Below are 14,043 nucleotides of genomic sequence, written 5' to 3'. Positions count from 1 at the left end.
CTCTTGACAAACTTGTTGCCTGTGGAATGCGAAGTGACAGTAAAGCACAATGACGTTTCATAAATCCTTCTGCCGAATCTAAGCCAGCCTTTTCAATTTAACTTATTTTACTATTGTTACGAGACATATAAATTTATTAATTTAAACATTTGAAGAAGTGTAAACTAACAGAATATAACACAAAAACTAATAAACTATGAATGATATTTTCCATGGGGTACATTGATCCAGGCTCAATGTACCCCATTCCCAATTGGATCAATGTGCCCCACAGCCATTTCAGACATACATCTATTTTACGCAAAACAGGCTGGCAGCCATGACAAATATTTTAGTACATACTGCAGCTATGTTAACTATGATCACATAAATGAAAAGATATTTCAGCTACCTTTACAACTTTTAGAGCTACATGGTTCACAATACATATAATTTTTTTTACTAAAGCTTACCTAATTTAACAAATCTGGATTTTTTTTAAATTTCTTTGAAAACCCAAACCCAAACACAATGACAGTATGTAGTATCACTGTTGTTGTTGTTGTTGTGTTGCCACAAACTTTGTATAAAAGCTAAAGTATGGTTTTAAAATGGAAAGGATCAATGTGCCCCATGGCTCAACGTGTCCCACTTTCCCCTACAGTGTGATGCAGCAGCAAAAAGAGTTAATGCTATTCTAGGCTGCATCAACAGAAGTGTAGTGTCCAGATCAAGGGAAGTAATAGTACAGCTCTGTGCTGCCTTGGTCAGAGCACACCTGGAACACTGTGTCCAATTCTGGGCACCACAATTTAAGGGGGATATTAATAAGCTTCAACGTATACAGAGGAGGGCAGCCAGGATGATCAAGGGTCTGGAAACCAAGCCTGATGAGGAACAGTTGAAGGATCTGGGTATGACTAGCCTGGAAAAGAGGAGGCTGAGAGGATATACGATAGCCATCTTCAAATATCTCAAGGGCTGTCGCACGGAAGAGGGAGCAAGCTTGTTTTCTCCTGCTCTGGAGGGTGGGACCCGAGCCAATGGATTCAAATTACAAAAAAAGGAGATTCCATTTAAACATTAGGAAGAACTAATGGCAAGATGGCAAGAGCTCTTTGGCCGCCATAGGAAACGCTGGGAGTAGGGTGTCGCCAGGCCTGAAAACAACGGGGCCTGGTGGATTTCACTCAGGATAGAGTTTGACAAGGCCATGGGTCCACCTCTTGCATCTGCAATATTAGGACGTCAGGGGTATTTCAGCAAAGCAGCATGCCAGTTTTGTTAACGCCAGTCCATCGCTGCTCCAAGGGCTGTTTCTCGTTCGCTCTCAGAAGTCATGCCATGTAACAGAGAGTTCATGCCGTGTGCTTTTTAAAGTGTTTCCAAACTGGATAGAATAAATTATATACTGGGTTTAAAACAATTCCCCTCTCTCTTCAGAAAACATACAAGCACCACCTGCAGAGAGCTGTCAGGAGACACACACACCCATTCCCATAATTCCCTGAGAAGAAAGATTGATTGTTAAAGCCCTCTGGTAATCAGAGCTTTGTGAGAGAAATAGCGAGGTTTTCCAATAACTGCTAGGACATTGCGGGTGCTCTGGCACCTGTGGGCACCACGTTGGAAAAGGCAGATGTAGGAAAATAGTATGTAGGAAAATGTAGGAAAATAATACTGAGCTGCATGGACCCATGGCCTGATGAGGTTATAAGAAGAAGAAGGAGGTTTGGATTTGATATCCCGCTTTATCACTACCCGAAGGAGTCTCAAAGCGGCTAACATTCTCCTTTCCCTTCCTCCCCCACAACAAACACTCTTGTGAGGTGAGTGGGGCTGAGAGACTTCAGAGAAGTGTGACTAGCCCAAGGTCACCCAGCAGCTGCATGTGGAGGAGCGGAGACGCGAACCCGGTTCCCCAGATTACGAGTCTGCCGCTCTTAACCACTACACCACACTGGCTCTCCCCGTTATAACGGGGGTCAGTAAGCTTTTTTTAGCAGGGGGCCATTCCACTGTCCCACAGACCTAGTGGGGGGCCGGACTATATTTTGGGAAAAAAAATATGAACGAATTCCTATGCCCCACAAATAACCCAGAGATGCATTTTAAATAAAAGGACACATTCTACTCATGTAAAAACAGGCCGATTCCCGGACCGTCCATGGGCCAGATTTAGAAGGCAAATGGGCTGGATCCGGGCCCCGGGCCTTAGTTTGCCTACCCATGGGTTATAAGGTAGCATCCCTTGTTCCCTGCATAAGGCCCCATGTTTTGTCCTCAAAATTGACAGTTGAAAGGACCCCAGGCCGTACTGTTAAGTACTGTATGTGGCTCTACTCTTTCCTCAGCTCCCCTTCCTCTCCCTCTGCCTCAATGTGGTGTCATGATTTGACTAAGATGAGAAACCCAAGTTGAACTCCCCAACGAGCCACAAAACTTTGCTGGGTGACCTTGGACCAGTCACTATCTCTCAGCCTGCGCTACCTTGCAGGGTTGTTTTGAGGATAAGCTACGGGGAAAGATGCTCTACTTACCTGGCAAAGTTACCCTTGGAGCCAAAAAGTTCCCCCACCTAAAAAAGCCAATGCAATTCTTGTGGGATGTAAGCACAGAGCAGCCAAACACAACACTCCTAGAGAGGACATGAAGGTAACTCAGTCCTCCAGGCTTAACTTCCTGTTTACCTGGACTGAGTTACAGGAACCAGAAGTAGGTGTGGTCTTACCTGGGAACAACATCCCAAAAGATCACTCTCCATTTTGCCTCATCCTTTGAAGAAGCAGCATGCTCTCTCTCAGCCTGCAGCTGAGAGAAGCAGAGGTGAAGCCTGTTCCCTCATGGAAGCAGCTTCACTGCATGTAAATACATTTATCTAAGTTTGTCTGCCTCCTTGAAGCATGTACTGTAACTCATGGATGTCTGTAAGTAAACTCCTTTTATATCTTATAATCAGTATTGTGTCTTTCTACTTTTAAGAGGGAACAAGGGGAATATACCAGGAATATAGCTGGCTTAAGCAAGCCTATGCAAACGTTTTTCTGCTGTGTTTTAAAAGGGAATGTAAACTCTGCTAAGTTTGGAGCTTGCTCACACAAGCTGGGATTGAGATATATAAATAATATATACTCATCCACACTCCTAAACATTCCCACAAAGGGTTATGGGCCCCAGAATTGCATATTTTTGTGTATTTTTGAAGGATTGCATTGGATTGTGTTTTTGAGTTGAGTTGGATTTTTTTTTAAAGTACTTCCTGGTGAGCACATGTTTCTTTGTCTTTGTTCTTTGTGCTGAAAAGGGATTAACCCCCTCCCCTCCCTCAGAGTTTACAGTACTCAGAGGCAGTGAAGATTTATTTGAGGTTTTTGTATTTTTGAGCATTTTTGAGGTTTTGATTTTTGGAATTTTTGACAAATTTTTGGATTTTTTAGAAATTTTTTTTCAACTTTTTGAATTTTAAGATGGCTAGTGTAGCTTTTGTTAGTGAAGCAAGGCCAAACTATATGCTGCTGAACGACCATAATTTTGTGCACTGGAAGCAACGCTTAATGGTATATCTGAGTGCAAGGAACGTTCTGCAGGCTATAAAAGATGAAAAGCCTACAGGAGATAAAGAAGAAGATTTAGCCAAAATTGAAGCCTGGGAAAGGAAGAATAGCGAAGCCAAGCACATAATTTTAAGTGCACTTCGCGATGAGCATCTATCCTTAATAAACATTGAGGATGATGCATCCCAGATTTTAAAAGACATTGAGCGGATTTATGGAGCATCTACACAGAACTCCTACAGGCATTTGCTAGATAAATTGCTCAAGTTAAAGATGAACTCCAGAGAGCAGTTCACAGAGCATGTTAAGAGTTTTTCAGAGATTGTGCAAAGAATTGCTCTCACTCCTGAAGCTCTTAATGAAGTGACTAAGGTGACTTTCTTGCTAGCATCGCTAGGACCAGCATTTTCTTCATTTAGAAGCCTAATGGATCACACAAAAGATCTGACTTTTAATGAATTAATCAGCCACTTAAGAGAGGAATGCAGAGAAAGCTTGGATTCTCAAGAACGCAACTCTAGGAGAAGTGACTGTAATTATGCTTCTAAAGCAAAGAATTCCCAGACCTTTCAGCAAAAGGCAGAAAGGAAGGAAAGATTTAAGTGCTCCATGCTGTTACAAGAGAGGAGTTTAGCTGTCCAGAATTATGAAAATGTGCATAATACGTGGATTTTAGATTCTGGAGCGAGCTCCCATTACTGTTTTTTAAAAGAATATTTTAATGAATTAAATGATCAAGAATCTGAGATCGAAATAGCTGATGGCCGCATTTTGAAGTCGGAAGGTGCAGGTTCTGTGCATTTGGAATTCAATGTAGATAATGAGTCTTTTAGAACCAGAGTGTCTGATGTTCAGTATGTGCCAGAATTGAACTGCAATTTACTCAGTGTGTCCGCTTTGGACAAGAAAGGCTTCAAGATCACATTTGAGAATGGACAATGTAGTGTAACCAAAGATGGTGAAGTGTATGCTGAAGCCAGACTAACAAATGGGGTTTATGAGCTTAATGTTTCAGAAAAGCAGTCTGCAAAAGTCGCCCATTCCAGCCAGAAGGATGAAGCAGATTTAACGCTGTGGCACCGAAGATTGGGACACAGAGACAGAAACGTCATTCTGGATCTACAAAAGAAGGATCTTGTAAGAGGTTTGCAGGTAAAAGGGAGCAACAACCAGGCTCCAACAAAATGCATAAGTTGTATAACTGAAAAGGCTGTAAAACCTTCTTTTCCACGTTGTGCAGAGCAAAGAAGTACTAAAGTTTTGGACATTGTGCATTCAGATCTATGTGGACCAATCAATGTTCCATCACTTGGAAACAACAAATATATATTGATATTTCTTGATGATTTTTCGAGATATTGTGTTGCATATTTCATCAGAGAGAAATGTGAGACAGTAGAAATGTTCAGAGACTACATTGCCATGGTCAAGAACAAGTTCCAGAGAGCTCCAGGTGTGTTGATGAGTGACAATGGAGGTGAGTACTGCTCACGTGAAATGCAAGATCTCATGTCCAAGGAAGGTATCATACATGTAACCACAGTCGCATATACCCCACAACAGAATTCGATAGCCGAAAGGAAATTCAGATCCATTATGGAAATGACAAGATGCATGCTAAAGGAAGCATCCTTGCCCCAAAGACTATGGGGAAATGCAGCCCATACAGCCGTTTATCTCCAGAATAGATTGCCCACCAAGGGGGCAGAGCGCACACCATTTGAACTTTGGCATGGAAGAACGCCTAATTTGTCACACATACGTGTGTTTGGTAGTCTGTGTTACTATCACGTGCCCAAGGAACACAGACACAAGCTAGACTCCAGAGCACAGGCAGGTATCCTGGTTGGGTACGCCTCTGGAGGAAAAGGATACAGAGTGATGGACTTACGAACTGGTAAGGTCAGCGCACAACATGCAATCTATTTTGATGAGCATGCAAAGGTTGACACAAGGAAGACTGTCATTGACTGTTCCAAGGAGTCAGAATGGACTCAAGAACTTATACACTTTCCTTCTGTAACCCCACAAAGTACTAATCTGCCTTCTAGTGTCATAGCGCCCCCTACAGGTGATGCACCAGAAGACGCAGAGGACCAGAATCCTGGCGGCTCCAGAGACGAAGAGGATCCAGAAGGGGACATGCCAGCGTTGGAGGATGATGAAGAAGCTGATGCGGTTCAGGAACCAGAACCAGAGGTCAGACGCTCATCCAGAACCAACAGAGGTGTTCCACCGGTAAGGTTGTCCTACCTTGCAGGGTCGGCGTCACCACAGGAACCTTCCACATGGGAAGAGATTCAGCGGATGCCAACTGCAGAAGCTAGTCTCTGGAAGAAGGCTGCGCAGGAGGAGATGGATGCACTGCATCAAAACAAGACTTGGACCCTCACAGAACTACCTCCGGGTAAGAAAGCCATTGGCTGCAAGTGGGTTTTCAAGGTTAAGAAGGGGTCAGAAGGGGAAGTGCAACGCTACAAAGCAAGGCTAGTAGCACAAGGATTTTCGCAGAAATATGGTGAAGATTATGATGAAACATTTGCACCAACTGTAAGATACAGTAGCGTAAGAATGCTTTTGAGCATAGCAGCCTCTAAGCAAATGGACGTGCGTCAAATCGATATTTCGACTGCGTTTTTGCATGGCGAGATTACAGAACAGATTTATATGAAACAGCCTAAGGGTTTTATAAAACCGAATGAGGCTCATCTAGTCTGCAAATTAGAAAAAGGACTTTATGGATTAAGGCAGGCTGCTAGAGCTTGGAATCAGAAATTGCACAGTATGCTGGTGCAACTTGGATACAAGCAAGGAAACGCTGACAAATGCTTGTACAGTAAGTCAAGTAATGGACAATTTTCTTATATATTGGCTTTCGTTGATGACTTGATTATCGCAACATCTAATAACAGAGACTATGTGCAAATTGTGAAACACCTCAGCAAAGAGGTGGGAGTCAAAGAACTAGGAGATGTCAAGTACTACCTAGGAATCCAGGTGGAAAGAGAGGAAGACGGATCATTCCTTCTCAGCCAGCGACAGAAAATAAATGAACTGATTGAATGCATGCAGTTGCAAGATGCAAACACAGTTGCAACGCCCATGGCCACAGACTTCCTCAAGAATCAGCAGGATTCGAAGCTGTTGCCAGATAACAGTGAATATAGGTCGGTAATTGGTAAACTTTTGTATTTAGTTACCACATGTAGACCTGACATAGCCAATGCAGTGGGGATTCTTAGCAGGAAAGTGAGTTCTCCCACTGAGCATGATTGGGCTGGTGTAAAGAGGGTGGTGCGTTATCTGAAGGGTACAGTGAACTGTAAATTAAGGTTGCCAGCTGTCAGTGACCCTAAGTTGGTGGGGTACACTGATGCAGATTGGGCTGGGGATAATGCTGATTATAAATCAACAAGTGGTCATGTTTTTATGTTTGGGGATGGACCTGTTGTGTGGGGCAGTTATAAACAGAACTGTGTAGCATTATCTTCCACAGAAGCTGAATATATTTCTGCATCGGAAGCGTGCCGAGAGATTGCCTGGCTCGATGAACTCATCAAGGACTTTGGTTTGGTGAGAAAGCAAGCTGTCAGTTTGCTGGAGGACAATCAGAGTTGCATAAAACTGACTCAGAGTGAAAAGTTCCTTGCCAGGACAAAACATATAGGTGTGAGGTACCATTATATACGTCAGGCAGTCCAGGATGGACTTGTGGAACTGTCGTACTGCTGCACCAATGAGATGGCTGCGGACATCCTGACGAAGCCCCTCCCAAGAGAGAGTTTCCAGAATCTACGTGTCAAGCTGGGACTCTGGGTGGTTGAATAAAGTTGTATATGTTTGTATGTTGTGTTCGTCTGAGAAGGGGTTTGTGGGATGTAAGCACAGAGCAGCCAAACACAACACTCCTAGAGAGGACATGAAGGTAACTCAGTCCTCCAGGCTTAACTTCCTGTTTACCTGGACTGAGTTACAGGAACCAGAAGTAGGTGTGGTCTTACCTGGGAACAACATCCCAAAAGATCACTCTCCATTTTGCCTCATCCTTTGAAGAAGCAGCATGCTCTCTCTCAGCCTGCAGCTGAGAGAAGCAGAGGTGAAGCCTGTTCCCTCATGGAAGCAGCTTCACTGCATGTAAATACATTTATCTAAGTTTGTCTGCCTCCTTGAAGCATGTACTGTAACTCATGGATGTCTGTAAGTAAACTCCTTTTATATCTTATAATCAGTATTGTGTCTTTCTACTTTTAAGAGGGAACAAGGGGAATATACCAGGAATATAGCTGGCTTAAGCAAGCCTATGCAAACGTTTTTCTGCTGTGTTTTAAAAGGGAATGTAAACTCTGCTAAGTTTGGAGCTTGCTCACACAAGCTGGGATTGAGATATATAAATAATATATACTCATCCACACTCCTAAACATTCCCACAATTCTGGGCTGCAATGAAAATGAAAGTCACAAATACAGGATGGGTGACACCTGGCTTGAGAGCAGTACATGTGAAAAGGATCTAGGAGTCTTGGTAGACCATAAACTTGACATGAGTCAACAGTGTGATGCAGCAGCTAAAAAAGCCAATGCAATTCTGGGCTGCATCAATAGGAGTATAGCATCTAGACCAAGGGAAGTATTAGTACCACTGTATTCCGCTCTGGTCAGACCTCACCTGGAATACTGTGTCCAGTTCTGGGCACCACAGTTCAAGAAGGATACTGACAAGCTGGAAGGTGTCCAGAGGAGGGCAACCAAAATGGTCCAAGGCCTGGAAACGATGCCTTATGAGGAACGGCTTAGGGAGCTGGGTATGTTTAGCCCGGAGAAGAGAAGGTTAAGGGGTGATAGGATAGCCATGTTCAAATATATAAAAGGATGTCATATAGAGGAGGGTGAAAGGTTGTTCTCTGCTGCTCCAGAGAAGCGGACACGGAGCAATGGATTCAAACTACAAGAAAGAATATTCCACCTAAACATTAGGAAGAACTTCCTGACAGTAAGAGCTGTTCGGCAGTGGAATTTGCTGCCAAGGAGTGTGGTGGAGTCTCCTTCTTTGGAGGTCTTTAAGCAGAGGCTTGACAGCCATCTGTCAGGAATGCTTTGATGGTGTTTCCTGCTTGGCAGGGGGTTGGACTGGATGGCCCTTGTGGTCCCTTCCAACTCTATGATTCTATGACCTCTTAGTTTGAGAAATTCACTGCTTTATCATTTGAGCAAAGCCTTAGTATTAGTAGCAGTACCCTGCCTGTCTGATTGTGCTGCCCCAGCCATTCTGGGCAGCTTCTAGCATATTTAAATAATAATAATGAAACATTAAACATTGAAAACTTCTCTATGCAGGATGTACATGGAATATAAAAACGGGGACTAGATTTAGATTTCAATTCTTTACTGAGTTACTAGATGCAGGATATACACCAAATAGGAAAAGCAGGATTGGCGAAACAAACATGCAGTATTATCGTGACATTGTTGGGCAAAAGCAGAAAAACAACATAAATTACGGTAAACCCTAAAAACACTCAGCAAAATGATTTGTGTGTGTGTGTAGTTAAGAGAGTCAGGGTGGGTGCCGCCAGTCAGTAGCTTGCAAAAGGGATGGAAATATCAGGAAATTTAAGTTTGGACAACTGAAATGGATTCAGGCACTTTCAAAAGGAAACTCTTGACTTTTTGCAGGTTAGGGAAGTGGCGGGGAATGGTTTTTATTTTATTATTCAGTTAATACAATTTTGTTGTTGTTCAGTCGTTCAGTCGTGTCCGACTCTTCGTGACCCCATGGACCAGAGCACGCCTTTATACAATTTATGTACCATTTAACTACAACAGTCTCTTAAGAGGTTTACAAAGATTCTATATGAAAAACCACAAAGATCAGTTAGAGCTATAGGATGCCTGCTGGTGAGGCAGTACCTGAAGTATCCTGAACCCAAATTATTTAGGGCCTGCAAATTAATACAAGGAGCCTGAACCTGCCCTGGTAGTGTATGGGCACCCAGGGAAAACTTATATGAGCACTGGGTTTTGTGCTGGCAATATTCTGTCCATATCAACAGTGTAGCTGCAACATTTCACCCCAGTCCCGGAGAGAGCACAGGGCAAAAAATGAGCCCTGAGGTTGTGGCCAGTGCCAGTCCTACCCAAGAGTAAACCCAGTGAAATTAATAGCCGTGTGGGAAGTCAGACAAGCAAGACAGGATGTGGTAGAATGGACCCATAGGCAATTTGGATCCAAAGCTCAATACAGACTGGATATAATTTAACCCACGTTTGGAATTTGATTTGTTGAATTACATTGGGATGAACCTTCATAGAGTAACAGAGTTGTAGAATTGGAAGGGAAACTGTGGATCATCCAGTCCAACCCCCTGAAATACAGGAATGAATATGCAGCTGTCCCAAACAGGGATCGAACCTGAAACCTTGGTGTTATCTGCACAAAGCTCTAACTGACTGAACTGTCAGCAGTTATAAATAAATAGATTGTCTGGAGGAGCATTAAGGGCTAGGACGTTTTATTTGGTATTATATTATTACATATTTTATATTAGATTATTATATAATAAAATACCCCACCCTAACCCAGAAGATATTTTAGGCAATATTACTGAATGAAAATCCAAATAAGTTCTTATTGCAGGCAACTATTTACGTTAACCAAATCATTTCATAACGCGAGTGGAGTCTTCTGTTTTCATTTTTTGGCCACATGCATAATAAAGCTATACCGATCACGACTAGGACCTTTATTGTAATAATTTAATAATAATAATTTTATTATTTGTGCCCTGCCCATCCGACTGGATTGCACCAGCCACTCTGGGCAGCTTCCAACATACATAAAAATGTAATAAAACATTGCACATTGAAAGCATAAACTCCCAAACCACTCAGCAGCTAACTTGAAAAGCAACCTTATTGGACAGCAACAACAAAAACTGAAAGGCGATTCCAGCATGAAATGGCTGAACCAGGATTTAGCAACAAATCTGCGCCACTTAGTCAAGGCTTCCCCCTGCATACTCAACTCGATCATTGGATTCTGCAGCAGAGGACCTTCTGCAAAACACCATCCTATCAACATGTCCATGCGGCATGATTTTGGAATCAGGCCTTTTGTGCGGTGGCAACTACCCTTTGGAACTGCCTGCCACTGCAAAACAGATACGCTGCATATTTACAGACCGTTTTTGACCGTAGATGGTCACAGGGTTCGAAACTAGCAGGGGGCCAGGCGCATTTCACGCCTAAAGATTCTCCCTTTGCGGACACCTCAAAAAGTCTGGGTGCCATTTTTTGCACCAGGCTGAAACTCAAGGATTACTGAAATGTATATGCTTTGAAGCCTCGAAGTATATGTGAAGGATAGACAGTATGTTTAACAATAAAGAGTAGAGTGTTTTGAAAACTGAAGTATGCTACCAGTATTTTTACTGTGCAAACACCAAATTAAACATATATCAACAATTTCTGTTAAAAATGTGATACTAACAATGTGTCACTTATGTGAATTGTGTATTAGTTCATGCTTCTGAAAATAATAAATAAAAAGTGTTGCTGGACACACCCACACCCCAAAATGATGACTAGACATTCTGTTTTGGCACCCACAACCCGGGTCCCAGGAGCCATTTGGCTCTTAGCTTTCCTATCCCAGTTTCTAAGACTGGGTGGTCACAAAGCAGTTTACAGAGAAATAAAACAATCCATGAACCATAATAATAAAACAAAAAACATACATTTCATAAATAGGCACAGTTTAACTTACTTAAAATGCCTGCTGGAATAGACTGACTGTTGTTCAATGCCTGAAGTTCAACATGTATGTGAAATTTCAGGTGGAAGGGAGTTCCACAGGATTGGGCCCACAGTACTGGATGCATGGCTCCTGGGGTTATAAACCGTGCATTTGAGCCACAAATTGCGAGTCCCGCAAAGTGCTTGGTGAGAGGCAGGGATATAAGTATTCAGACGAGCCCTAAGATATTCTAGACCCACGTTAAAACAAAATAAAATAAAAAATTCTTTCCAGTAGCACCTTAGAGACCAACTGAGTTTGTTCTCGGTATGAGCTATCATGTGAAGTGTGCATGCACACGAAAGCTCATACCAAGAACAAACTTAGTTGGTCTCTAAGGTGCTACTGGAAGGAATCTTTTATTTTATTTTGTTTTGACTATGGCAGACCAACACGGCTACCTACCTGTAACTTAGACCCAAGTTGTTAAGAGTCTTGTAAATTAAGACAAGAAGCCTGAATTATCCTAGCCAACTGCAGACTGAAATAGTACAACAGTGTCCCAACCCTGATGTAGAAAAAGTTCCCCTTTTAGGGTTGAAAATACGAGCATTCAGATCAGAAGAGCCCAGGGAGTTTCCTATGCCCCTGGTGGCTTTGCAAACCCCCGTTTGCATTTTGGACGGTGTCGGAATACGCTGCGTGGATCCATTAAAAGATCCGCGGTTGTTTCATTTGCTTTAATGGGTTTTTTGAGAACTACTTTTAGTATCTTTACGCGTGAAAGCAAAAGTGAAAGTAAGAATGAATAGTTGGTTTACCAATAAGATTAATCCGCCTTTTCTTTGTAGTTCCGGCAATATTTGAAGTTATCAATGAACGTTAAATCTGCTTCCCGCCTTTTTGGAGGGCAGCAACAGTGGTTTTATTGGTTGAGAAAGAAAGAAGATTCCACCTAAACATTAGGAAGAACTTCCTGGCAGTAAGAGCTGTTCGACAGTGGAATTTGCTGCCAAGGAGTGTGGTGGAGTCTCCTTCTTTGGAGGTCTTTAAGCGGAGGCTTGACGGCCATCTGTCAGGAATGCTTTGATGGTGTTTCCTGCTTGGCAGGGGGTTGGACTGGATGGCCCTTGTGGTCTCTTCCAACTCTAGGATTCTATGATTCCATATGAACCAACCCGGACCCCGAGATCATCTTCTGAGGCCCTCCTTCGCGTGCCTCCTCCTCGAGAGGTCTGGAGGGTGGCAACACGAGAACGTGGCCTTCTCTGCAGTGGCTCCCCATCTGTGGAATGGTCTCCCCAGGGAAGTTCACCTGGCGCCTTCATTATACAACTTTAGGCACCAAGCAAAAACGTTCCTTTTTAACCAGGCCTTTGGTTGATTTGATTGACATCCTATGCCCTTTTAAAATGTGGCCTTTTTGGAGGGGGGTTAATAATAATAATAATAATAATAATAATAATAATAATAATAATAATAATAATAATAATTTATTACTTATACCCCACCCACCTGGCTGGGTTTCCCCAGCCACTCTGGCTGGCTTCCAACAGGAGATGAAAAATACATTAAAACATCAGTCATTAAAAAAACTTCCCTAAACAGGGCTTTATTAGGTTGTTGTTTTAATTTTGATTATATATTTTGCATATTATATATTTTGATTGTATATTTTGATTTTGTTCTGTGAACCACCCTGAGACCTCCAGGTATAGGGCAGTATGTAAATTCAATAAATAATAATATTGCATGGCACGGCAACAGTTTATATCTTGCATGAGACAGGAAGATCGGACAAGGATTCCTCCAGTGTCTCATGGCAGACTCCGGAGAGGTCTACTTGTGCTATTTGCATAGTGTGACAATTTATTCTCCTTTCATTCAAATGCTCTCACGGGTGAATAATGCAAAGACAGTATTGCAAACTTAAAGGGAAACTTAAAAAATAGATATGCAGAGCACGTTACAAGCAAAGTTCTACCCCAAATGGACTCTCTGATGCATCAAAAGATTTGATTTTTGGGCAAAACATTTCCCACACTCTGAACAGTTGTAAGGCTTCTCTCCTGTGTGAACTCTCTGGTGTGAACTCTCTGGTGGGATTTTTGGCCAAAACGCTTGCCGCACCCAGTGCAATCGTAGGGCTTCTCCCCTGTGTGGGTCCTCTGGTGGTTTGCCAGGTTTGATTGGTCGGCAAAACATTTCCCACACTCCCTGCAGCCGTAGGGTTTCTCGCCCGAGTGGATTCTCTGGTGTCCGCTGAGGTGAGCCTGTTGAAGAAAACCTTTCCCACACTCCAGGCAGGTATAGGGTTTCTCTCCCGTGTGGGTCCTCCAGTGTTTTGCAAGCTCCGACTGCTGTGGGAATCCTTTCCCGCACTCTAAGCACGTGTAGGGTTTCTCCCCGATGTGGACCCTGTGGTGGATCACAAGGGCCGAGCACTGGGCAAAAGATTTACCACACTCCAGGCAGTTGTAGGGCTTCTCTCCTGTGTGGACCCTCTGGTGGTTCACCAGGTTGGAGAGCTGAGGGAAAGATTTGCAACACTTGGTGCATTTGTAGGGCTTCTCTCCCGTGTGGATTCTCCGGTGTATCACAAAAGCAGACTGCTGAGCGAAGGTTTTCCCACACTCCGGACATTCGTACGGTTTCTCTCCGGTGTGGAGCCTCTGATGACTTACGAGGCAAGACTTGTAAGCGAAGCCTTTCCCGCACTCCGGGCACTTGTAGGGTTTCTCTCCCGTGTGGGCCCTCCGATGCACAATGAGTTTTGAT

The 14,043-nt window shown here is 43.1% G+C and overlaps 1 protein-coding gene across 1 annotated transcript; it reads right to left on the bottom strand.

The window, feature by feature from the left end:
• Nucleotides 1-13,271: 13,271 nt before the first annotated feature.
• Nucleotides 13,272-13,908, bottom strand: LOC117042458 (zinc finger protein 300-like). The gene is made up of 2 exons (XM_033142004.1): nucleotides 13,900-13,908; nucleotides 13,272-13,793 (listed from the first exon to the last, which is right to left on the bottom strand). Exons 1-2 carry the CDS (start codon nucleotides 13,906-13,908, stop codon nucleotides 13,272-13,274), a joined length of 531 nt encoding a protein of 176 aa, XP_032997895.1.
• Between the last annotated feature and the right edge of the window lie 135 nt (nucleotides 13,909-14,043).

The sequence above is a fragment of the Lacerta agilis genome, chromosome 2, assembly GCF_009819535.1.
Source record: "Lacerta agilis isolate rLacAgi1 chromosome 2, rLacAgi1.pri, whole genome shotgun sequence".
NCBI classification, from domain to species: domain Eukaryota; kingdom Metazoa; phylum Chordata; class Lepidosauria; order Squamata; family Lacertidae; genus Lacerta; species Lacerta agilis.
Note: the sequence above shows the minus strand (reverse complement) of the source record. Positions and strands in the feature narration are given on the sequence as shown.